Source organism: Myotis lucifugus, unplaced genomic scaffold (genome assembly GCF_000147115.1).
Source record: "Myotis lucifugus unplaced genomic scaffold, Myoluc2.0 scaffold_45, whole genome shotgun sequence".
NCBI lineage: Eukaryota > Metazoa > Chordata > Mammalia > Chiroptera > Vespertilionidae > Myotis > Myotis lucifugus.
The window spans coordinates 6740464-6766334 of NW_005871093.1; the positions used below are offsets into that span (position 1 = coordinate 6740464).

Consider the following 25871-nt stretch of genomic DNA (forward strand, 5'->3'; position numbering starts at 1 on the left):
AAAAATGTACAATTCAACTCTCGCTGGTTTGGGTCAGTGGATAGAGCATTGGCCTGTGAACTGAAGGGTCCTGAGTTCGATTCTGGTCAAGGGCATATGGCCGGGTTGTGGGCTCAATCCCCAGTTGGGGGTGTGCAGGAGGTAGCCAATCAATGATTCTCTCTCATCATTGATGTTTCTATCTCTCTCTCCCTCTCCTTTCCTCTCTGAAATCAATAAAAATACATAAAAACTAAAATGTACAATTCAGTGGATTGGTTTTTAGTATAGTCACAATGGCAAAGTAGTGCAACCATTACCACTATCTAGTTCTGGAACATTTTTATCCCCCCAAAGGAAACCCATACTCATTAGCAGTCCCTCCCTATTCCCCTGTCCCCTGGCAACCACTAATCTACTTTTTCTGTCTCTGTGGGTTTGGCTATTCTGGACATTTCATGTACTAGTAAATGGGATTATACAATATGTGACCTTTTGTGTCTGGTGTCTCACTTAGCTTAATGTTTTCAGGGCTCATCATTTTGCAGCATATACCCGTGCTTTACTGCCTTTTATGACTAAACTATTCCATTGTATGGATATATTCCCATTAGTTTGTCCATTCATCTGCTGGTAAACACTTGGGTTGTTTCTAGTTTTGGCCATTGTGAATAGTGCTGCTGTGAACATTCATATTTCTGTGTGGACCTGTTTTCAATTCTCTTAGGTATATACCAGGTAGACCTGCCATGTTACGTGATAATTGTTCTTCCTTGTGGCTCTGAGCCCCGGTGCTCCCGCCTTGCTAATGCTGCCTTGATGGGCCTTCCCTCCCTTGCTGCTCATTCGTCCCAGATCTCAACTTCTCGGTATCACCGCCTGGATGCACTACCCGCACAGGGGCCTTTTGTCTCTAGCTCTGCTTTCTCGGGTACCTGGGCTAAGACGTCCCCAACACTTCATATCCCCATCCCTGCACTATTATTTCCCTTAGCATTTACAGCCACCTGATGTCTCCTGTTTATGTATGTCTTTGTGGTGTTGGCCTCTTCCTACTGGAATGTCAGACCCGTGAAGTCAGAAATTTTTCTTTTCTTGGTCACTGTGATTGAATTCTTTAGACCTAGTGTGTGATAACATTTCTGTAAACGCAGACATTTCTCTACTTCCTTTTTGTCCTCATACTTTAGGACTATGGTCCCAAAGTCAACTTTCGGAAACAAAAGCTCAAGACTGCTGGCTTCCAAGGCCTCCCCAGCTTCAGCCGGGAGATAGTGCGGAGAATGGGCCTCTACCCCATCCTGGAGGACTTCCGGCCCGTGGAGCAGTGTAACCTGGACTACTGCCCAGAACGGGGCTCAGCCATCGATCCCCACCTGGATGACACCTGGCTGTGGGGGGAGCGGCTAGTGAGCCTCAACCTCCTGTCCCCCACCGTGCTGTCCATGTCCCGGGAGGCGCCCGGCAGCCTACTGCTCTGCCTGGCCCCATCCGGCTTCCCGGAAGCTCTGGAAGGTGTGATGGCCCCTAGTAGGTCCGTCTTGTGCCAGGAGGTGGAGGTGGCCGTCCCCTTACCCCGCCGCTCTCTGCTTGTGCTCACCGGAGCCGCACGGCACCAGTGGAAGCATGCCATCCACCGCAGACATGTCGAGGCCCGCCGTGTGTGTGCCACCTTCAGGGAGCTGTCGGCCGAATTCTGTCCTGGTGGGAGGCAGCAAGAACTTGGGCAGGAGCTCCTGCAAATCTCTCTCTCCTTTCAGGGGAGACCCATGTGAGCCGCCTTCCTGGGGACAGGAGCTGGCACTGGGCCTGGCCCGGGGTGCCGGCTCCAGACTTGACCCTTTGCCAGGCTTGAAGGGGGAGCCCAGCACAAGTGTCTTCCTTCCCAGCTCATTAGGTTTTCCAGAGAAGACTGCTGACACCCTGACGCCATGGCAGCATGAGCCCTGCCGGGAACTGGTTTTGATGGGGATGTGTCTCAGGTCAGTCCCCTTTGAGCTGCACTATGGCCACTTGTTTGGGTTAATTTGTCACAGTTTGACGAAGTGGCATAATTTGAGTTTTAAAAACTTTGGAATCACTTAAAACCATTTTCTCCTTTATCCATTTGTCTCAGCGAGGTTTCCCGGTGCCCCACCCTGCAGTCCCTCCATTTGGGTAGCGTGCCAGATCAGAGATGGATTGGTAGAAGATCTGGGGCTATTACTGTGTCAGATTTCAGAGCTGGTGACAGTTTCTGAGTCAGGCTCTGCCTGGGTCATGCTTGACCCAGACTTGGGGTGCAGGATGCAGCAAGGAGAGGGAAATCTCCTGAGAGATTTAGCCCACACATAGGAAAGCAGGAACCTAAATACGGGGTGGGCCGGCTGGTGTCCAGCTGGGCAGCAGTAATGCAGAGCCCTCCCTCGGCCTGGTGGCACTCATGAGGAAGCTCCCAGATTTTCCTCATAGCCCAACCCACCTCCGCCCACGTAATGATGTTAAAAAGTGGGGAAGGTCTCTTCAGCTCCCAGGATAGTACAAGGTGGTTCACTGGCTGGTGCTGGTGCTGTGTGTGGTGCTCACCTCGATGGGTGGCTGCCCCTGTGCACCTGTGGCCGGGCGTGCAGGCTGTGGAGGTGGAGGGAGATGGCAATGTTCCCTGGGTCTGCATGGCCAACCCTCTCTCCTGTTGCTTATGTGACAAAATACACTCAGCTCACCCGCCCCATGCTGGGAGCCAGACTTGAAGGACCAGTGCCCTAGCCTGGAAAGTTTCATGGCCGGCACTGGTCTTCATAGTCACTCTGGAGCTTTTGAGAGCAGGCAGGCTGGGGGAGGCACTGGCCACCGCACTGCCCATGAAGTGGTGTCATAGTTGCTGAGCCACTTGCTTGCACTGGAGAATGCTGTGAAGACCCAGTGGACAGGCTGTGTGGGCTTCTAGTGGCTATTGGGTGGGGGTCGGTGAGCTCCCAGATGCCTTAACTGCTGTTTCCGGGTCAGCTCACTCAATAGGAGGGTGGAGGACAGCTTCTTCTCATCCTCCGGAAATTCTGTTTCTTTGTTACTAATGATGAGGCCCAGAAATCAGGATTTTAAAAAGATTCCCAGGTGATTCTCATGTGCAGCCAAGGTTGAGAACCACTGTGCTATGTGGAGACCGTCAGGCCCCAGGTGCTCACCGTCTCACCTAAGCACCCATTGCCCATGGGGTGGGGCTGGGGTGTGACCAGGCTGGGTGCTTCCTCCAGAGCCGCTCTTGGGCACCAGTGCAACTGCTGTCCTGTGTTTCTGAAGGGCTGATCCCAGCAGCCACAGCCTGGGGCACACGTCTGCTTCACCCCCGTATTTTAGGTAGCTTTCCTGCCTTCCTTCAGCACTGGATGCTTGTCTGTGCTAATGCTCTTACAGTCTCAGACTAGAAGGCTGTATGGGAAGATACTAATACGGAAGCATCCAGTCCAAGGGGGGTTCCTGCAGCGCCCTCTTCCAGAGTAAGTTGGGGGAGTCTATTGGCATTCCTCAGCCTGCACTGAGGAAACTTGGGGCTGGTTCCTGTTCACAGGGTCGGGGAGTGAGGCCCAGGTTGGTCCTAACGGGGGGGCTGAGCTCAGTCCAGGGAGGACCCTTGGTTATTTCTGCTGAGACTTGTGCAGAAACTCCCTGTACCTGTCTGCATGTTTTAAATGGGCCTAGAGCGGAGTCTAGGCTCAGTCCTGTCCCACCTTACCCTGCTGGGCCCTGTCCAGGGCTCTGTGGACGCTACCCCTCAACCTTCTGGAAGCATCTGAGTCAGGAGTGAGTGTCTCTCAGCAGGTCAGCTGAACAGTAAGTGGGCCTGGCCACGGGCTTGCTAGGCTTGCTGGGGAAATGGTCTACAGAGTCAGTTTGCTGCCCCTGAGCTCTGTCCAGAGCTCAGGCCTTTGGTGCCACAGGGCCTGAGGAGTCCTCCCTCCGGGCTGCAGAGGCAGTCTGGCCCCCTGTATTGGCAGAACTTTCCCTATAGTGGTGTCACCTGCTTTGCATGCCTAATTCCTAGGACTGTCTGGCTTAAAGTGCCAGAAAATTAATAATGGACAGAAATTCTTTCCTAGAAGGGCCTCTACCTCATTGGGCAACTATTACAAAACAGAAAATCTGGGAGCTTCCTTGTGAGTGCCACCAGGCCAAGGGAGGGCTCTGCATTACTGCTGCCCAGCTGGACACCTGCCTCAGCCCAGAGCCACAGGTTCCTGGGGTTGGAGAAAGCCGGGACTTCAAGCTGACCCTGTCCAGATGGCTCTGCTGGCACTCGGCTATACCTGGGGCTGCCCCTTGCGGTGTTTCTGGAAACCTGGGGCTGCCCCTTGCGGTGTTTCTGGAAAGGGAAGGGAAGCTGCCAGGCACGACTGGGTCCAAGTCCCCTGTCTGTCTATTCCAGAGAAGTCTCTGACCTGGGAAGCCTATTAGGACACTGGCGGTGATCACCAAATAGGAGGAGGCAGGAGGGGCTTAAGGATCCAGGATGCAGCAGACACCAGGGAAGGACCAGCAGCTATCACAGCATTCCACCCAGACAGAAAGAGCAGTGTGTAGCTTGTTTATTCAGTTCAATCCAGGGCAACTTTTAAAAATCCATATACAGGACTGTGGTCTGTACACCGTACATAACCTACACAGTGTCATGCATAATGAACTAATCACAAGACAGATAGGACTACAGATGAACCCTGTCCGCTCAGCTTCTGTGATTTTATCCTCCACAGACCTTCCTAGAAGACACTAAAATATGTTCTGCCCCCCCAGTTTCTAAAATAGAAACACTTCAGTTTTGATACTTCTGGTCAGGTACTAAATGGAGACTGTGTTCCACTTTGGAACGGGCCTCAAGTATTTGCAGGCATTTGTTTTACGAGCACCAGGAAGGCTCTGCTCAGAGGGAAACAGGGCAAGCCCACGCTGCCCCGGGGCGGCCCATGGCGCCTCCCCATGGAGAGGCCTGTACTGGAACAGTCCACAATCTCCTTAAACCTCCGGAATCCGAATTTCTAGCCTGTAATTTGCCAGCCCCTCCCCTAAACTGCCCTGCAGAGTTGTTCCTGCAGCTCCAATGTGTAGCTTATCCTCCATCTCCAGACAAGCTCCGCCGCTACCCTGAGGTGGTCCTTCCCCCACCCCGCCCATCACCAGTCCCCAGACTCACTGTCATCTCTGTTCCCACAGAAATTCTTTGCCTCATGTCTCTAGAAAGGCTGGAGCTGGGAAAGCGCTCTGGATGAGAACAGGAAATGACAGGAACGTTCATCTCCCAGTTTGAACGTGGTATGTGGCACTGTCATTGTGCACCTCGTATCTGACCTTGTTGCGGTCAGGCCGAAAGCTCTGCCCGTGGATCAGGCATAATGGGCCCCCACTGACACTGGGGGTGTGCTTTCCAGTCTGGGGAACATGGGACTCCGTGGACCTGGCACACTTGGGGCAGCGGTACCAAATGGCCCAGGAAAGTGGCAGCAGGAGTGAGCTCAGCATGACCCCTCAAAAGGCTCAGGCCAGAGGAAGAGCTTGCTGCCTGCTCCCAGCTAGTTTTGTCACTGCCAGGTCACTAAGTGGCTGTCTTGCAGTGATGCTGACATTCTTTTGCAAAGCAAACACATTAAACCAATTAAGCCTTTTCAACAAGACTGTGGGAAAGAGGAAACATGCACTAGAGAGCAAGCAAGTCAGGACAGATGTCTGCAGAAGGTACAGGGGACACGCCCTTTAGAAGACGCCAGGCCTCTTCTCTGGCCTGGAGGGACACCATGTCCAGGCTCCCCGTAAGTGTCACCAGTCAGCATTTCAGAGTTACAGGTTGAGGTTTATGCTCTCACCAGTAGGTCACATTCCCAGAAACTTCAGCCAGGCCACCCAGATCCCACAGAGATATTAGGCTGTGGATAGAAATGTCATCAGAGCATGAAGTCCAATGAGGAAATGGCCTCCTTCTCCAGTTGGCTGCCAGCCAATGTGGTAAAGGTGGTTTTTAGAAGCAGCTTGGGGTATAGCATGCTCACACGTAAGCTGAGCTGCAGCCTGTATGTGACCAGCCCAAGAACACGAGCTAGGGCAACCAGAACCCATGCTGCGCACGGCAGTAAACGCGCCGGCTGTGGCTGAGAGGCTGGGGCCCAGGGGGAAGCATGATGTGGGGTTGTGCATTCTCTGCATTTGTTCCATCTCATGAGCAAGACCCACATTTGGCCAGGGCTGGCCCTTGGTGCTACCACCCCTAGACCAGACCAGGCCAACAGCCTTGTCTAGATAGCACGTCCCCCAAGCTGCCCCTCTGCTGCCAGGCACCATGGGCAGCAGGGAGATGGGCAGGCTCTGCCACCTGAGCAAATGCCCCTGGCCTTCTGGGACCAGAGCCTGGAGGATCAGGTTCAGAGGGCATTCTGTGGCCAAGAGATGTAGGCCTCTGGACTGTGGGCTCTTCCCAACCTGGTAGCCTTGCTGGGTCAATGTGGCCAGGGCTCCAGGCTGGCTGGGAAGAAAGAATTTGAGCCCAGTGTGCTTTGGCGTACCCCTTAGTTATCAGCTTCCTCAAGTAGGCTGCCCCCAGACATGCCTCCCCAACTCTGCCAGGCCTCCACTCGTGGAAGTCTCCCCCAGGCCCTGACAAGTCTGCCTCCTCCTGGAGTACCCATACCTGCTGGGCTGACATGTGCCCCAGGCTCCTGCCTTGCCCTCAAGCCAGGCCACCCAAACCCCTGCAGAGCAGGGGAGGGAAGCACCAGGCCCAGCAGTAATCCTGTGCCCATCTAACTGCCACAATTTCCACTGAATCACAGCAGGCTGGTACTATCAAATGTGCCACCTGGCTGCCAGGCAGTGCACCTGAGGAGTCATGGGCAATCCTCTGAACTCCCAGCCCTACCTACCCTGACTCCCCGGCCTCCTCCAGGCTCCCTGCACTGCTGGCCACTCCTTCCCCATCTCTGAGATGACCACAGTGCTGGAGCCCTGCCTGAGTCCCCAGGGCCAAGGACTCAGCCTTTCTTTGCCCTAAGCTCTTAGCAACAGAATCAGTCTCTTGTTTAAGGATTTCCATTTTCTGAGGGAAAATGAGCTGGATTTTACGGCATTAAGACAGGAGTAAAACTTTGGTGTTGAACTATCTGGCAGTGTCTAGGCAGCCTCATGGCAATTTACATTTTTAAAATTCCCTCAAAAGCAGGCTGTTTCTGTTGGCTCCCAGCCCCCAGGGGAGTCTCGCCCTTACACGACCTGCAGGCTGCGCTCATGCCCATCCAGCTGCACCTTGAGCTTGTGCAGCTCCTCGATCTCGCGGTTGTGCCGCTCGGTCTTGTGGCGCACCAGCGAGCGGTAGAAGTGGATGGTGAAGACCACGAAGATGAGACCCACGGGCACCATGATGATGGTGGACACGAGGGCGGCCTGCCAGCCTGTGTGGCCACTGGGGCCGGGTGCAGGGCCGGGCTGGTGGCGTGCATCCACAGGCAGGAACTTGATCCAGCAGAGCAGCACGACCTCAGCCAGGAAGAGCAGGATGCCGAGTACGGTGGAGAAGCCCCAGGCCAGCTCAATGTAGGGGTGCATACGCTCATGCGGCGACTCGCTGATGGAGTTGAGGTTGTGGATGTTGCTCACGGCCTCCACGTTGGGCAGGATGCACGTGCTGATGAGCAGGGCGAAGAGGTGCACGGCCACCAGCACCGTTGTGCAGGCACTGAAGGCGATGAGCAGGGGCGGTGGATACTGGTACTGCGTCTCCAGCTGCACCTCCACCATGGCCACCTGCAAGGCAGAGCGGATGCTGCTGGGCTGGGCAAGCACCTTCCAGGCCCTTGCAGAGCACAGGACACTCTTTGCTGCTCAACTGTTTTGAACTTGCCTTTTTTTCTGATTCGCTAAAGAGATCTCACGGAGAAAAAATCCAACGGTACAGAGAGACTAAAGCAGCACCAAGCGGGCGAGTCACCCTCCAGGTGCCTCCCAGACACGGGATGTGTGGTGTACCTGAGGTGCCAAGCTATGAGCCAGGGCGCATGTGGCTTTGCTATTGATATCAGAGCCAGGCTGTAGTGTGGCTTAGCTGCAAAAAAACCCCCCTGTTGTTTTAAAAATAAAAACAGACCTTTTAAAAGGTAAAAAAAAAAAAAAAAGTAAAAACAGAGGCTTCTGATGGTGCCCAGACTTAGAGCTGCAAACCCAGACAGCCTCACACAGACCACAGGGTGCACCTCTCAGCTGACACCAAAAGCCAGAGAGAGAAACGGCATCTATATCTAAAGGCCAGGAATGGTGATGGACATGAGGGCCATGCGAGGAGGGGCAGCCGTGGGAAGGAGGGTGGGCTGGGAAGAGTGAGCTGAACCGTCATCCACAGTCACAGGATGCCAACAGGTAACGTCCAAAATGGATAAAGAAACAGAGTCTCCAAATGTCCTTTGGAACCGAGAAGACTGAGAAAGCTGCAAGAGGCTGCCTCTGGGAGTGGAGAATACAGGTAGGGCTGCTGGGATTGTTACAAGTCACAGTGTAGCTGGCCCTGGAGCAGCACGGAGTGTTGGGCGCACCACCATGTGTAAGTGGACTCAAACCCATGTTCAAGGGTCAACTGTATTTAATTTCTAAACTATGGACGTGTAATAAATGATAAAAGTTATTTTTTAAATGAAAGGGAAAAAAAACAGACACAGAGGGAACCAGAAAAAGCCCCCGCTTATCTCTGTAGCAGTGAACGCTTATAGCCATTTAGGTAGTACATGCTCACCCCAGTCCCTACGTGGCTTTCAAACTACAGACTGAGCAACACATTCCTGCCTCTGCCCCTGCCAGGTCAGACCCCATCCATTCAGAATAGCGCCCTCTGAGGCCCAGCACTCTACCGCCCACCATCCCAGCACTCAGCCCTGTGGACCTCCCCAGTGGAGGGTTTAGTCCAGGCCCAGTAAGGGCTCTGGGTCTCACCAAGGGCCTTCTCCCGGGTACTCGAAAGTACGAAATCAGACCAGGAAGGGAGTGGGGTGGGGCAGAAAGAGAGAAGCCAGAGGAAGGTTTTTCCACCCACTGTGTTTGCCTCCTAGATCTGAGTCATCCCTGTTTTTAAAAATTAACAAGAGCCCAGCTGGTGTGGCTCAGTGGTTGAGCATCAACCTATGAACCAGGAGGTCACGATTCAATTCCTAGTCAGGACCCATACACCAGTTATGGGCTCAATCACCAATAGGGGGTGTAGAGGCGGCAGCCGATCAATGATTCTCATCATTGATGTTTCTATCTTTCCCTCTCCCTTCCTCTCTGAAATCAATAAAATATATATGTTCAATTAATAATAAGGATGTCACAACTTCTAGCAACTACCACTTCTCAGAGTGAGCACCTCATCCCCTCAGTGGAGATGGCACATGTGGTAGTTAAAAAGAAGATACAGCAGTCCTAGTGGACCATACCTGAACAGAAACCCAGCAGTAAATACTGCTCCAAAAAGGTAGTAGCCCATGACAGAAGTTGAAGGGTGGTCTTTTCTCTGTGCCCCTGTGGCCTGGGTAGGCTCTGGCCCAACAAAAGGATGTTGTAAACCACAGAGGGCACCGAGATAAGAAACAAAGACGATTAAAAGGCCTACAAGGAAGCAGTTGTATTCTGCCTCAAGAGGAGAAAAAGCCAAAAGGCCATTTTTCATTTTGTTTATATAAAGAGTAGGTTTCAAATCACTGGTTCTCTGTGTTAGAAGAATAAACATGAAGAAATAAGCTTAAGTTTGGCATAAGTACTTATTGTTTTGCAATTCTAATTAGGAAATACATAGTATAAAGAGGGGACTCCACCTAGCAAACTGCCTATTTTCATTTGTGCATGTCCCTGCCCTTATTTGGCCATGGCCAAATGCTATCTGAGGATCTGTATTGGTCACTTCTTCCTCCCAAGCTGTACCACAGCCTGAATGGTTATCTGATTTACTAGTCTATTAATCTGCCCTTGACTTGGCTCCATGCTGTTTCACTGCGATGGCGGAATCTTGGTGCATGTTAGGCTGGGCAGCCTCCCTGAGAGGGACCTCCTAGAAGAGAAGGCAAGGGCACCGTGTGGCTTCTAAAATGTATCCCCAGGCTGCTTAATGAAGCACCTGCTGGTACACAGTAGATATTCCCTAAATGCTGAAGAAATGAATTACTACTGGGAAGTATGACCGCCATTGCCAAGCTAATGAGAGCACTCTGGGGCCCACTGTTCTCATCCTGAGACCACGTCATACCTTTGCAGGCTGCCAGTACATCTCAGACTCCTCCTCCGGAAGTCACTCTTTTTGATAACTTTATTCAAGGGCTAGTTTTCAAATTTTGAATGAGTGGTTCTAAAGCCGTCAACTTGGATGAGTATTTTGTTGGCTGGAAAACAGGAAAGCTGCCCTAAGTTTGGAAATCCAAATGTTTGGAAGGCCAGGGTCTATAAGACAGCTGCAGACAGGAAGCGATTTCCCAGACCCAGGCCCCACACAGAAAGGAAACTGTCTCACTGCATCATGTCGTGTAAGACTTCCCAGAGTTCGTTTCCCAAAGTGAAATACGTACAGGTGAGCAAGATGTAATGCAATACTGTATTTCTTCTGTGGTGTAGAAACACGCTCTAATTTTAATAGTGATTTTTAAACTTCTCACACACATTCCTTAAAACTAAGCTTGAGAAAATTCTGTATTTTTTTAATGTGTGGTTTTTTTAAATTGATTTCAAAGAGAGGAAGGGAGAAGGATAGAAACATCAATAATGAGCCTAGCTGGTTTGGTTCAGTGGCTAGAGCATCGACCTGCGGACTGAAAGGTCCCTGGTTAGATTCCGGTCAAGGGCACATGCCCGGGTTACAGGCTCGATCCCTAGTAGGGGGAGTACAGGAGGCAGCCAATCAATGATTCTCTCTCATCATTGATGTTTCTATCTCTCCCTCTCCCTTCCTCTCTGAAATCAATAAAAATATATTTTTTAAAAAAGGAAAGAAACATCAATGATGAGAGAGAAGCAATGATCGGCTGCCTCCTGCACTCCCCCTACTAGGGATCATGCCCTGATCTGATCGTGCCGTGACCTGGTTCATGGGTCAAGGCTCAATCACTGAGCTACAGTGGCTGGGAAAAATTTTGTCTTTTTAATGTGATGGAAACCACAGGAAGAAAATCACTATGAGCCAAAGTTGTGCACCATGTAATTGCACACTTTTGTAATTATGTTTAAGAAAACAAGACCTAAATAAGCCTTTGCTTTAAAGCAGACCTAAACCCAAATTTATTGCCTCTCAGTTTGGTGACCTCTGCCTCACTCTGTATGAAGTCATGCCCTGACTGTGTAGGGTGTCATTTTTCCAAAGGTGGCCCTACCGATGACCAAGCAGGCCCTTGTCAGAGGAATGACCACAGTGGCTCACCCTGACAGCTTTTTATTTTCTGCACTGCCAATTTGACAACTGAGGCTCTGGACTACAGAAAAACAGCAACTGTCTTTACATAAAAAATAAACCCCTGCTTCCGGCCCAATAGGACCTCTGAACATACAACAGAGAGAGAGAGGTTGCCGCAGCCCCAAGAGTGTGACTCCTGACATCTGCATCCTCAGGGCAATTCCCTAAAGGGATGTGGGTTGAGGGCTTTAGAGTCAACAGTGCCCTCAGTTTTGCCTGAGACGGACTCCTGTCCTCGCTTGTCTTGGGGATGACTCAGAAGGAAAGCCACAGGTGGGCAGCGGGGAGTGAGGCCAGAGGCTCTGATTAGTCACCCTGGAGGCCACATTTGGGGGCATCTGCACCCCAATTGGGCTACACTGCATACACCCAAATCAATCCACAGTTCCTGAGATGAGCAGATGTGGGTACTTTTCTCCAGGAAATCTAAAGCTATTTTAATTACCACCCTAACTTCCTGGCCAGGCAAACACTTATATGTGACTGTGAGAGTGGCTCTTTCTGTGGGCTCTGAGGCTTGGGAACTCCCCTGTATGCCCAGCAGCCCCTCTGGTTGACAGAGCAGTCACAGTCACCTTGGAGGAGATGGGATGTGGGGAAACTTCCTAATGGTCCATCCTGGCTGCCAGCAGGGCCCAGAGGGAGTGCCAGAGCCCATTTTGCAAGCCATGTTCCCACCAAGTGTTTGCACTCACCATGGCAAAGCCTGAGAGGAGAGCGGAGGTGCGGCTGGAGGCTTTCAGTTTGGCCCTGCTCAGGTAGAGCTTCCTCCAGGAGAGGGCCTGCACGGAGTGGTGGTTGGAGGTGACCAGTTCTAGGTAGCTGCGGCGGACCCAGTCCCGGTAATCCATGCCCTTGTGGCCAGGCTCAGGGCAGGCGGGGGTGGAGGGGTCCACAGGCACATTGAGCTCAGCACTCATCATGGGAGCCAGGCTGGGGGCAAGAGAGAGACACACTCAGGTATCCCAAAGGGTTCCTGGGGCCTGGAAAACCCAGTTTATCTTCTCTGGGGCCCCTGTATACACCCTACACTAGCGCCATGGGGGCCAGCGGTGTGTGAGTAGGGGGCCTGGTCTCTGATGCAGTCCCCACACATGGACCATTTATAGGAGAGGAGGCTCAGGAGTGCATTTCCAAGAACCACCACAGTGTTCAACACTGTTCCCGCCATCCTGAGCTCAGAAGGGTTCCAGCTGAGTGTGGCTCTGGGTGAATGGAATTCCAATGTTGGCCAAGAGCGCCTAACACCGTCCTCCAAGTTGCACCTACCTTTAGGGAGTAAGGAGCTGTGGCATTTAGAAAGATGCTAGGACCTCAAGTTACCAAGTCTGGATTTGACCCGACTGTGTGATGCTGAACATGACACCTGACCTTGCTGACCTTGATCATCTTCAAATGAGGACATCCCCACCCTACAGGGCTCTGAACAAGATAAAGGACCTATAGACTCAACTGCTTTTCAATGTCCAGGTGTCAATGTGAAATACACCTTCCCAGGCAGCTGCTAGTTTCTCAAATCCAACTTAAATCTTATTTTTTTATAAACCCTCCTGTGGGGAGCTGACTTTCAATAGATCAAAGCGAAGGAGCTGCTCTGCTATATACAAAACTCCCACCCAGAAGCAGGTCAGGAACAACGTACAATGTGCGTTGCATGCCGGCCAAGAAGGCAGCCTTTTTCTGGCTGTGCCCCTGTTCACCCGAGGAGGGGCTCTCCCCACAGGACCCCATCCCCACGGCAGCCAGCTGGGTGCCCATATGGCTGCTGGGGACCGGCCATGGGAGGGCAACCGAGGCTTGGAGGAGCTGCCTTTCATTCTGCCGGGGCGGGATTCACTTAGAGAGGTTGAGTCAATCCCACAGATGGCTCCTTTGCCAAGCCCATACACCAAATGTCTAAACCGGCAGTTCCAACTTAATTTTAATCACGGTTCACCCAAAAATACTTGGTTTATATACCTAAAGTACAGCCATATCCAGGCTGCAATGGAAACTTTTAACAAAATGAAAAATTAAATCTAACTGACAACGAGAATGTTTTATAAAGAAACTAGAGGCCCAGTGCACGAATTCGTGCATGGGTGAGGCCCTGCCTCCTGGTCCCCATCGAACTCCCAGTGGAGGGGACAATTTGCATATTAGCCTTTTATTATATAGGATGGAGACTGGAGACCCCTGGAGTTATCCCAGGAAGACATCTGGTGAGACAATAACACCGAATGAAGATCAGAAGGACTGATTTGTCAAGATTTGTGAATTTAAACCCAAATCTCCACTAATCCAAATAGGGATTGGTGGTCTCCTGTGGCCCAAGGGGCTGACCTGTTTGGCAGCATGCTGGGATCAGATCTAATTACTCTGCAGGGCAAGTTTCAAGGACACAGGCACCTCACAGCTCAGTTAGCATCAGATATTAACTTGTACATTTAGGCCCTGACAGGCCTCATGAAAAGCCTGCTTAAGGCGATTACAAACAGATAAGGGTTTCTGGATCCCAGGGAGCATAGCCGGGGATGGGGGGAGGGCAGGGGGAGTCAGGGGTGTTTACCAGTGTCAGCAGCTGAGAAAATGCCCCAAACCTGATCCATCCATGCCAATCTCTAAAAGGGTTTCATGGGAAGGTCCTGGAAGTTGGAAGAGCTCTGTTTTGGGGTGCCTTCCTCTTTGTTCACGCCAGGCTATGGAGACCAGCTTTTACTGGCCAATAGGACCCTGGGGAACAGTTCTGTGCTCTTCCATTCCTGCCAGAGATGTCAATTACTAGGATGCCTACTTGGCAGCATCACTGCCCCCGTGCCCACGTCTGCAGCAGCAGGACTACTTTCAAGTACTTTAATAACTGGAAGGTCCCTTCCCTGGGGGAGAACACAGAGGAATGTTGCTCACTAACCAATCCCTTGGTTAGCTCCAAATAATGTAGGATGGCATCACTTGGAAATGCACTTTTCTTTCATTTTCCCACATGTAACAGAAGTGGGCCTAACGGTATGATAAAAACCGTGTACTGCATGTGGAGGGGTAGAAGGCGCAACCTTTGCCCCCCTCAGAGTATCCGTCTCTCCATCCAACATCCTGCATCGCAGAGATGTTTACGGAGCCCTAAAGTAAGACAGCATTTGGTATTTAGGCATCAAACATGAAGAGGGCAAGAACCCTGTGAGTTTCTGTGCCCAGTGGGGAACAAGATAAGGGGTGATTCTCATTCGATGAGCTAAATGCTTTAGTGGAGGGGGTGAGAGGGCCTAGGGAGCAGAGGAGGTGCTGGCTGCCTCAGCTTTGGGCAGGCAGAAGGTCCCTTCTAGGGAGCAAGGATAGGGGATAAGGACATAGGTAGTGAAGGCAATATTGGCAAAGAGGGACTCTCCCTCAAAGACAAGATGCTACCCACATGGGAGGGCTCTGAGAGGCAGGGGCGCATGGCAGGAGGACTGGCTGCAGAGGGGGGTCAAGGAAATGGGGGAGGGGGCAGGACACAGGGAGTACTGGGGCTCAGGGCAGCCCAGGGTGTGTGACTGCTGGGCTTTCTCTGGCAGGGCACAGTATGGGTCATGGAAGAAGCTAATGAGGGAAACAATCTGGTATCAGCCTGGTCTGTGTGCCACATGAAATGGCAGAAGGGCCTGGTAACCTCCAAAAACACAGAGGTAAGTATGGGGTGAAGAAGAGGGAAGTTCTGGGGCCATCAGTGAGCAGGGGCTGGGCTCAAGTTCCAGAGTGGAGATGGTGGCCTCCTGGGAGTGGTCAGGGCAGTCCCAGCAGCCCGGTGATCATCCTCGGAGTGGCAGGGGTGGGAAGGAAGGGCTGTGTGTCTGCTTGGAGCCTGGGTCCTGAAGATAGAGAAGCCACTTCCTGCAAAGGGAGCAGCCCAGACCTGATTCAAATCCATCCTGTCCCTGCCAGCCCCACTGTCCTCCCTTATGCCAGGTGTCCCCTGCCCGAGGGGGGGCAGAGTCTGGTCCTCACACTCAACTGGGGCGGGGAGGGGGGGGTAGGGTGGGGCAAGATGGAGCCGACATCTCAGTCAGGTGGCAGGGGCTCTCCTGGTGGAACCTGGAAGGGTTTGTTTATTTCTATAAAAGGGAAGTCAGAAAAGGAGGTTTAGTACACTAACTGGGACTCTCTCTACATTAGCTACCGTCCTTGGCAGGCCTGATTAAACACATCCAGGGGTGGGTTTGGGGTTTGCCCATCTTAACTTCCTTTAAGCATATGGAGCGTGAGCAATGGTGAGTGCCCCGCAGAAACGTCTGTTTCTCATTCTCTCTGTCTTTGTCACACCTGCGGGGGACGGAGGCCCAGCAGTCCCACTGGGGTCTCCCAGAAGAGTCCATCTGCATCTCCGTCCTCCCGCCAGGGAAGCCCCAGGCGCCGCAAGACCGGACTCGGCCCGCGCCCCCGACTTGCCCGTCCTTTCGGCGCCGCAACCCGCCCGGGGATCCGCGGAGTTAGGGTCACCTGGCCGCCACCCCACCCCGTTCCGAGCCTGCCCAGGAGAAAGCCCGTCCCTCCCCTGGTGCAATTCCGGTCCCGCAGACGGGCGAGGACCCAGCTACCTCCTCCAGACCCCCAGCGACGCGCACTCACCGAGCTGCTCTGCCCGTCTGGCCCGGCTCGGCTCCGGCTCGGCTCCGGCTCGCGGCCGGCGGCGGCTCCGGCTTGGCCCTGTGGCCCCGTGGCCCGGCCAGGGCGCAGAGCGCGGCCCCCTGCCTCCTTCCGCCGGTCCCCCGGGGTCCCCCGCCGCCCCGCCTCGCCGGCTGTCCCGCCCCCGCCGGCCCGCCGCAGCGGCTGCCCGGGCAACGGCGCGCTAGCGTCACGTGACCCGCCCTCGGGGGAGCGGCGGACCACGTGACCCTGTGGCCCCGGAGGGGCGGGGCTCGCGGCCCCTCCTTGGGGGTCCCAGGGAGCCCTGGCGGCTGGACTCTGTTCCCGCTCAGGCCCGAGCACCCTCAGAGGGAGCGCATCTCTCCGGTCCCCGGGCGCGCCCTGGGTAGCAGTGGACAGGGATGGACGCAGCGGCGGCTGGGCGAGCCGGAAGCTCGGGCATCCCTCGCTCTTCCGCCCCAGGCCAGCCTCCCTGAGCCCCAGTGACAGGAAAATAAGGCTGCGCTGTCTGACCCTCGGTCTGGACAGCAAGTCCAGGGCAGGGTGGGGCCTGCCTTGCCCACGGTGTGTGGGTCTAAAGCGCAGAATAGGACCACATGGGTTTTCAGGGGTCAGTCCCGGAGGATGCCCAGGACCGATCTGTTGGCCATAAGGAGGATGGGGAGAGGCCAAAAGGGCGCACCCTGCAAAGAGAGAGAGGGATCAGGGATCCCGTTATGTGACTAGGGCGGGCAGGAGTGAGGGGAAGAACGTGGGGGAAACGGTGGAAGGGCAGACTGGGAAGGGCCCAGACAGCCACGCGCGAGTTTGCCTGGGTGGGCGGTGGCATACGCGGGCTGGAGCTGTCAGGTGGTCACCCAGAGCGCACTCCTCCCCGCACCCCCCCCCCCCTGGCCCCCAGGCCCAGGGAAAACCGCGAGGGCCTAGCCCGGCTGCCGGACGCTCGGGATTCCAACCCTGGGGGGGACGCGCGCGGGGGGGTCCTCTAGGGTTCTCAGAAGTAAGGCACCTGGGGTGAAAATGTCTCCGCGTAGACCCAGGCCCTTCCATCCGCTGGTGGAGGGGAAACCTCTCATCCGCAATGGCGAACTCTCCGATTTTACAATCTAGATATTCCAACAGGGCCGTTCTTTTCAGGAAGGGCACATGAATGGAACCACCCGGCGAGATGGGTTCATATCAGTCTGCCTGCCAGACGGCCCCTCAGTCCTTCCTCCATGCCCTACATAGGATTTTTCCATCTGTCACACAGCACTGAACCGTGACACACTTATCCAAAAAAATAGTATCTTCTGGTCCAGGAGGACACGTACAAAACAAATTAAGCCAGTTCCCCCTCTGGTTATTGCCCTAACAAAGGTTATAGGAAAATCCTGGGGACTGATTACTGCCCTGCCTCCATGGCTACAGGAAAGGGGCAAAATCCCCCAAATGCAACCATACTGTGGCTTTCAAACCTCAAAGCTTTTCATAAAATGACCTGGAAAAAAAAAAACAGGAAGAAAAACACTAAACTACAGTAGTTGGGTCATAGATGAGAATTCTTTCAGCAACAGTCATTTGCTTGTTGAGTTCTCAGCCTTGAAGCCAGAATGCACAACCTTTGCAAAAATTCCTATGCTAGTCAGCGATGCCTCCACCCCAAGCACATTAATCCAGCATGATTGGACAAAAACAAAATAATTACCAGTGCTTTTCAGAGTTAGCTTCCTACCAAACACAGAAAATGACCTTTCCTTCCCCCCCCCCCTCAAAGACTGAGAAAGATGAAGGCACCAGATTGAAAGGATGGAGATATATATATATATATATATATATATAGATATAGATATAGATATAGATATAGATATAGATATTGATTTCAGAGAGGGAGACATAGAAACACTAATGATGAGAGAGAATCATCAATCAGTCGCCTCCTGCACACCCCCACACTGGGGATCGAGTCGGCCACTTGGGCATGTGCCCTGACCAGGAATTGGACCATGACCTCCTGGTTCATAGGTTACACTCAACCACTGAGCCACACCGGCTGGGCTGAAAGGAGATTGAATGATCACAGTACTAATCGTTGGAGGGCCCCTCAGGTGCCCAGGTAGTTGAATGGGAGTTACATGGAGGGGTTAGGAGGTTCAGTTAAACGTCCACAAGTACCAGCTCCCCAGCAGATGTTTGGCTATTTTCCTAGTTGGTTGACCTTGGCAAGTTGCTTCCTCCCCCAAGGCCTAAGTTACCCCAAAGGCCAGCTCTCTGAGGCACACCTCTGGGGTCAACCATATGCTAGTTTTCCTCTTCAGCAGACGCCCATCGTTCAGTGAAGACTGAGGTCTCTACTTTCCTCTCCACCCCAGATCTTATCAAACCGGAAAGGCCACACAGCGGGTGTAAACAGTGTATCCAGTCCCCTTAGCCATTCACTCTTACGGCCTATTCCTTGTCATCACCCTCTGTGAAATCTCACATTCAAATATCCCGCTTTCTGACTCTTTCTCACTTAGTTCTCAAACCACTGCCTCTCTTCCTTGTTCTGATGGGACCCACTTTCTCTCTCTCAGTCTCCTTCCTCTTCAGCTTGACCCCTTCCTGCCACCATCTTTTCCCACTTGATGCCAAACTTGATAAGAGAGCTGTCATCACTTCCTTCACTTCCTCCTCAGCCTTCTGCAGTTCACTGACATTGTATTGCTACATCCAGAAGGTGTTTCAGCCATTGCCTTGTCTGTCATTGATTACCCCCCCCGCGCACCTCCCCCCATCTGGAAACACTTTCCTCTTTTGCTCCAGTGACCCCACCTGACTTTCCCCCTGTGCAGGATGGTCCTCTTCTGTCTGTCCCCTAGATGCGGGTGTTTCTCAGGGTTGTCTGGGTCTCCCTCTCTATTCTTCCTGACTGGTCTCTCCCACTCCCCTTGTTTCAGGAGCCTAAATCATCACCTCTAACCCTGATCTTTTTCCAGCCTGGCAGGGGGTATCCCAAACTTCACCATGCCCAGAGCTGAATTCCTCCTTTCCCTTACATACTTGCTCTGCTTCCTGGATCACCTATTTCCGGGGCTGTGTGACCATCCACCCAGCTAGTGACGCTATAGATCCAGTGTCATTCCTGACTCCTCTCCTACCACCAAGTGCTGTGAATTCTCCCACCTAAATGTCTCTGGAATTTCTACCATTTCCCTCTGCCCCCATGGCCTCTGTACTAATTCAGGCCATCATTACCTACAGTCTACATTATTCCAAGAACTTCCCACCTGTCCCCTCCCTTCCATTGTTTTGGTTTTTTTTTTTTTTAGAGTATTTTAGCTTTTTTTTTTAATCTTTATTGATTTCAGAGAGGAAAGGAGAGGGATAGAAACATCAATGGTGAGAGAGAATCATTGATCAGCTGCCTCCTGCATGCCCCCCACTAGGGATCAAGCCTGCAATCCAGGCACGTGCCCAGACCAGGAATCAAACCGTGACCTCCTGGTTCATTGGTCTATGCTCAACCACTGAACCACGCCCAGCCAGTCCCTTCTATTGTTGATCAGGAAGTAGAGGGTTGGATTTCTGTGAGCCCCTGATCACATCAGCTGATCAACACATAACCTTATTTTATGTATGTTTTTGTTTAATGACACCTTTGTCAATATGTATTATTGATTCATTAACATTGAACTCATAGCCAACAGTGCTATAACTCATGCCTGAATGAAGGATATCTAAGGCTCATTGCAGCCTTCTTGTGCTTAAGAACACTAGCCAGTTTGGCTCAGTGGATAGAGCATCTGCCCGCAGACTGAAGCATCCCAGATTTGATTCTGGTCAAGGGCATGTACTATAGTTGCAGGCTTGATCCCAGGCCCTGGTTGGGGCACATGCTAGAGGCAACCAACTGCTGTGTCTCTCTCACATCAATGTTTCTCTATCTCTCCTCACTCCCTTCCACTCTCTCTAAAAATCAATGGAAAAATATCCTCAGGTGAGGAGTGACAAAAAATAAAACAAGAACACTAGACTGCACTTCACCATTACATTTGGGGGACATTTTAAACAGAAACCACCAACAATAAGCAATAAATGTAAAGAACCTGTTATTAAGTAAGTCTGCGCTGAAACAAGAAGGCAGAGCACTCACTACCTTGTTTAACCTCAGTTGGGAACGTGTGCATCAGGCAACTCAAAATTTTGCCATTCTGCCCTAACCAGTTTGGCTTAGTGGATAGAGCGTCGGCCTGCGGAATGAGAGTTCCCAGGTTCGATTCCGGTCAAGGGCATGTACCGTGGTTGCGGGCACATCCCCAGTAGGGGGTGTGCAGGAGGCAGCTGATCGATGTTTCTCTCTCATCGATGTTTCTGACTCTCTGTCCCTCTCGCTTCCTCTCTGTAAAAAATCAGTAAAAAATATATTAAAAAAAATTTTTTTGCCATTCTGTGAATGTCTGCAAATGACCACAAAAACATGAGTATTAATTTTGGGATTACAAATAAATTTTGGTGAGTTCATAAACATAGAACTTGTGAAAAAATGAGAATCAATTATATTTAAAACTATGACATAGTGATATCCTGTATTACTATGCACACAAACGCACCAGGGGCTTATTAAAGGAGGGCCCTATAGCCTACAGCCCTGGCACCAAGAGCAGCCCCGGGAGCCCCTCCCCACCAGGTCTGGGCTCGGCACAGCTTCTTCCCTAGGGCAGCACAGTGCTGTGGGATGGGGCTAGGGTGAAGGATTCTGGATCACGCTACATGGGTCCAAAGGCCAGCTCCACCAATTTGCTGGGTGACCTGGGCTGGTTTCCAGACCTGTTTATAAATCTTGTTTGGTAAATCTATATGGGACTTCTAATAAAAGGGCAAACAGTATTCTAATACAAATAACTGGGCCTCCTAGCTCAGGGCTGCCACTGAGTGCTCAGTATTTGGTGAGTGAACGAAGGTCTAATGTTTGATAAATCAAAATTCTTACACATGGGACAGCCAAGTTATGTATACCTTTGTTAATTTCTTCCTATCCACAAGCTAATCATAGGGCATTACTTAATGATTCTCCCCAATCATGACCTTTTTTGGGGGGGGGGTATCCTCTCAGTATCGCCCCCTTCTTTCTCACTGATGGCATCTAATTGTTCCTCTTTCCCAAATAAGCAATACCCTGAAGAAGAGAAACTGAGTCATTCAACCTAAGGTATAAATGACCCCTTAAAAAACTGTCAGAAACATCCTACCTAAACATCACCTTCTGAAATCTAGTTAAGGTGTGAAACATAAACACCTGCCTGGTATCCTATTTGTTTAGCCTTCCAGCCACCTGTCCAACACACACATCACTGAGCTCTCAGCCAGGTGCACCAGCGGGAGTAGGAAGTGACTTGCCCAGAGTTCCCAGTCTCATCAGAGGCAGGGTCAGGGCTCGAACCCAAGTCTTCCAACTCCACACTCCACAGTCTCCAGTGAAAGACAACACCCACGAGATCCAGGCTGGACTTAAAGCAAGAGCTGTGACACACAGGCTGCGGGGAAATAAGGAAAACCAACCAGCCAGTCCCTGAAAAGAGAAACATGGATTTCAAAATGTAAGGCCAGAGTGTGTGTGTGAATTTATTAGGGTTGACTTTCCATTTCAGCTTCCAGGAAAAGAAATATTCCTGTGAATCACTTAATATTAACCAGACTTTGATGTATTACAATAAAATAGGGAAGTTTACAAAAAAATTCCTGTGATTTGAACTGCTGAAAGGGCAGAAATGATCACAAATGTCACCTGGCCCAGGGCAGGGCCAGGGAAATCAATACTATAAAAGTGAAAGAAAACATTCACTCAAAACCATGATCCTTAATTCTATCAAATTCCATAAAAGCAGTGAGATATTCTTAGAAATCTAGAGATGGAGATAATCCAAAAAGTGAGCAAAGGCTCTAATTAGAAACCATCTCTGTCCTTCCTGTTGCCTGAAAGGCAACCTCAAATTTCTGATTAGAACCCCCTTGACCTCAGGATGAAAACACAGCTTTGGCCCATGGATTCCCACCTCCTCCCCCTTCTAGTCTGGCTAGGATTCCCCATGTCCTCCACTCTGATTCAGCCCAGCCTGGATTCTCCACCTGCTTCTTTATTAGTCTCCCATCATTTTCCCTGGTTGCACACCACATCTCCCTTTGCATATGCCCAAGGCTTCCCAAAACACACCTGTGTACTGGGAGCAGCTGGGCAGGGGCACATGTTCTGAGGTGCAGTCTGCACCCTCAGCTGAAGGAAATGGAGGTCAGGTGCCCTGCAGTGCAAGTCAGCTCCAGAACCAAGGCCATTTCACTCAATGAGTCTGGGAACAGGCCCGTGTAACAGGCCTCATCCCCATCACCTAATTTTCACAGCCTTCCCTACACTTCTGCACTTCACAGGTCCAATCAAAACCTCAAGTTTTTCTGTTCTTTAATAAATAAACATTCCTTTCACAGATACCAGCCCAAAACTCATCGATATATGAGAGAACAGACAGCAGGGGCAAGTTAAACGTTTCCCCCCTTCAGCGGGAACATGAATGAACTCCGCTTGGCAATGCCCTTGAGTGTCCAGGAGACAGTCCTCTCTGTCCCTATTGGCAGGGCCACAAGCAGTCAGGATGGCTTCTATTTGCTTCTATCCAGCGAGGCCTTGGGAGAGAGACAGTTCAAACAGTCGCCTTTCTCCTTGGGTCATGTGGAGGATTTTCTGAGGCCCTGGGCTCCAGAAAGCCACTGTGGCCACACTGTCATCGCCCCATGATGAAGCTGGGCTCTTCCTCTTTCTCCTCCTCTGTCCCAGATGTCTCCTCAGAACTACTGGATGGCTGCTCTTGGTTCTGACCGGATCCTGTAATCACATGACATTCGGATTAGAGATGTCCACACTCACTCAGGTAATCCAGGATGCTTTAGAAAAAGAAGTGCTGTGGAGACATTAGGAAGCTGTCATTCCTGGATGGACAAGTGAGCCAGAAGAGGTCCTCATCTGTCAGTCCTCACCTCCACTGCCCAGCATAAAAGTCCATCACAGAACTGATCTACCACCGCTGGTGGGTAGATCTCATCGTTATTAAAAAGATCCAGCAGCATACACAGCGCCTGATGCCCCATACATCAAGCTTCACTGTTTTTATATGGTCCTCACCACCACTTTGCCAGGGCAACGTCCCCAACCAGCCCTTTAACATTTAGCATTTAATACTGACAATACTGCTGTTGATGTCTCAAGCTCTCACACTGCAGTCTGCAAAAGGATTTTCTTTTTCTTTTCTTCCCTAAAGTGATTGGAGGGTTGTTTTAAAATATGTTTTTTTTTTAAAATTGATTTTAGAGAGAGAGAAGGGAGGGGGGAGGGAAGGGGGAGAGAGGGAGAGGGAGAGAAACATCAATTGGCTGCCTCCTGCATGCCCTCTACAGGAGATGGAGCCTGAAACCATGGCATGTGCCCTGACTAGTAACTGAACCTGCGATCTTTGGTGCTGGGAGGATAGTCAACCACACTGGCCAGGAGCAAAGGGATTTTAAAAAACTGTGTAGCAAAGGGCTCTGCCCACACAAATATGTCAGCTTCCTGGCTCTTCCCACAGACTTAGAAACCTTCTCTTGACACTCCATGTGCAGTTCTGAATTCCAGTGTTTTCCCTGGCATGACTGCCAGCACCCACAGTGCCACTGAGCTGGCCAAAAGCAGAGCACAAAGACAACATGTTCCCAACTCCTCCTCCCTCTTTTTGGGAGCAGAGGAGTGGGTAAAAGCCAGAACAAGGCAGAGACAGAGCCCTCAGAGGCAGCACCAGTCCTCCAGCTCAGTCCAGCCCAGGTGGCCACTTGCAGGCACTGTGGGCTCACCCAGGCCCATCAATGGGCCTCCTCCCTGCAGAGGTGCAGGAATTCCAGCGCCCACAGGCACCCAGAGATTTGCTCCTGCTTTCATCACAGGGCCAAAGAGCTTCAAGGCAGGAAACCTTGGGGTGCCCAGGCACAGTATAGTCTAAAAATCACTTTCACACCCTAGGACGAGACACTTAAAAATACTCACGGCAATGGGTTAAATCATCTCTAAGATTTAATTTAATAAATTTAGGATATTCCTCCTCCTCCTCAACCTCATGCCAAAAAGAATGAGAAATTTCAGAAGTACAAATGGTGAGCATGTTTTAATAATATTTGTTGAACATCTATTATGTTCCAGGCACTGTGCCAATTCTTTACTGTCTTGTTTAACTCTAAATACCTACCACATATCCATTTTACAGATGAGGAATAAAGCTCAGAGAAGTTAAGTAATTTTCTATGAAGGTCTCATAATCAGTAAAACAAGGATCCAGGATTCAGACCTGAACTATTTCTCTTCAGGCTTCTAACAACCTTGTCTGAAGAAATGCATAAGGAAACTCAGGCAAAAGAAAAACAAGGTGGACACAGGACTGAGGTGAGCATACTGAATGAATAAGCAAAATATGGTTTAGCCATACAATGGAATATTATTCTAACACATGCTAAAACATGGATGAACCTTGAAGACATTATATTAAGTGAAACAGGCCAGTCATAGAAAGACAAATATTCTATTCCTTTTATATGAGGTTTCCTGAATAATGAAAATCACAGAGACAGAAAGTAAAATGTGGTTGCCAGGGACTGGGGGAGGAGGAATAGGAGTTACTGTTTAATAGGTATAGTTTCCGTTTTATAAGATGAAAAGAGTTATGGGATTCATGGTGAAAATGGTAGCAAAATGATTTGAATGTATTCAATCCCAATGACCTGTGCAGTTAAGATGTAAATTTTATATGTATTTTCCCCTTCCCCCCCCCCCCCCCCCCCCACACACACACACACATACTACAGAGATTGAAGGAAAAACTAGAGCAATAAAAAAACCTAGCTCTGAGCTCCCTGGACTCAGGGCAGTACTCCCCAGGCTCTCTCATGTCATGGCACACATGGAAAAGGATAATTCTATGGCACATGGTGCAACTGGTCCAAGGCCTTCAACTCAGCTTTTATCCACCCTGAAGGCCGAGGGGGGGCTCAAGGTCTCACCTCTTGCAGCCCATTGACCCATATGCCAGCTGTGGAATTCTGCTCTAGAACTTGGGTCTAAGGCTGGAACTGCTGATTATTTCTGTTTTATTCCATAACTTAGCATATTCTGTCTCAGCCTCTCTAAGAACCATCAACCACACCTGGACAGGTCTGAACATAGGAGGACCAGAGGATAGGCTTTGATCTTTAATTCTGATCTTAAAGAAACATAAAGCCCTGGCTGGGTAGCTCAGTTGGTTAGAGCTTCATCCCGATATGCCATGATTACAGGCTTGATCCCCAGTTTGGGCATATACACGAATCAATCAATGAATGCATAAATAAGTGGACCAACAAATCTATGTTTCTTTCTCTCCCCCTCCCTCAAAAAAAAGAAAAAAAAAGAGAAACAGTAAAATACTGATCAACCTGGATGTTTGTGAAATGGGAGTTTTTGGATGTTTGAGATGCTGATTAACAGGAGGGCTCAAAGCATTCATTGTGATTGAAAAGCCCCTAAAAATGTAAACACAATTGATTCCTGTGCGAGGGTTACATGTTGTCAGGGCCTAGAAGTATCATTCTCAAAGAGGAGAAATCTAATGACTATTTAAGTCATTTGGTAATTCAGCAACATTATTTTACCCACTCATTCTTTCAACAGAAATAAGTAATAAATAATGAAGCGCTTATTACTACTATGCTTAATGTTGAGGGCATAGGAATTTTAAAAATGCTGTCACAAATTATAACGAGATACCACAACACATACATAAATATGGCTAAAATTCAAAAAGTTAACAATACCAATTGAATGGAAAGGATGTGGAGCAACAAGAATTCTCATTCATTGTTGATG

The 25871-nt window shown here is 50.7% G+C and overlaps 3 protein-coding genes across 8 annotated transcripts in view; 1 reads left to right on the top strand and 2 right to left on the bottom strand.

Moving 5' to 3' along the window:
- The window catches only part of ALKBH4 (alkB homolog 4, lysine demethylase), a 10822-nt gene extending 5551 nt beyond the window's left edge, over positions 1–5271 (top strand). The window contains exons 2-3 of one of the 2 annotated variants that reach the window (XR_002829124.1): positions 1170–1961; positions 5164–5271. Coding sequence is in view for 1 of the 2 variants with exons in the window: in XM_006088263.3 (XP_006088325.1) it covers positions 1170–1754 (585 nt within the window). In the remaining variant the exon portion in view is untranslated. Of the gene's footprint in view, positions 1–1169; positions 2082–5163 lie in introns of those variants that run through there. The other variant, XM_006088263.3, reaches the window with a different exon arrangement.
- Positions 4526–25871, bottom strand: part of ORAI2 (ORAI calcium release-activated calcium modulator 2) — a 32201-nt gene continuing 10855 nt past the window's right edge. For 2 of the 5 annotated variants that reach the window (XM_023753490.1, XM_023753489.1), the window contains exons 2-3: positions 12091–12328; positions 4526–7737 (exon numbers count right to left, since the gene is read on the bottom strand). In XM_023753490.1, the coding sequence (XP_023609258.1) occupies positions 7198–7737; positions 12091–12318 (768 nt within the window). In that variant the 5' untranslated portion in view covers positions 12319–12328 and the 3' untranslated portion in view covers positions 4526–7197. Of the gene's footprint in view, positions 7738–10201; positions 10335–12090; positions 12329–15979; positions 16045–25871 lie in introns of those variants that run through there. The other 3 variants (XM_006088265.3, XM_006088266.3, XM_014455396.2) reach the window with 3 other exon arrangements.
- PRKRIP1 (PRKR interacting protein 1) overlaps positions 21557–25871 on the bottom strand; it is a 15211-nt gene continuing 10896 nt past the window's right edge. The window contains exon 6 of the mRNA XM_006088267.3: positions 21557–22832. Coding sequence (XP_006088329.1) covers positions 22732–22832 — 101 coding nt within the window. The 3' untranslated portion in view covers positions 21557–22731. The remainder of the gene's footprint in view (positions 22833–25871) is intronic.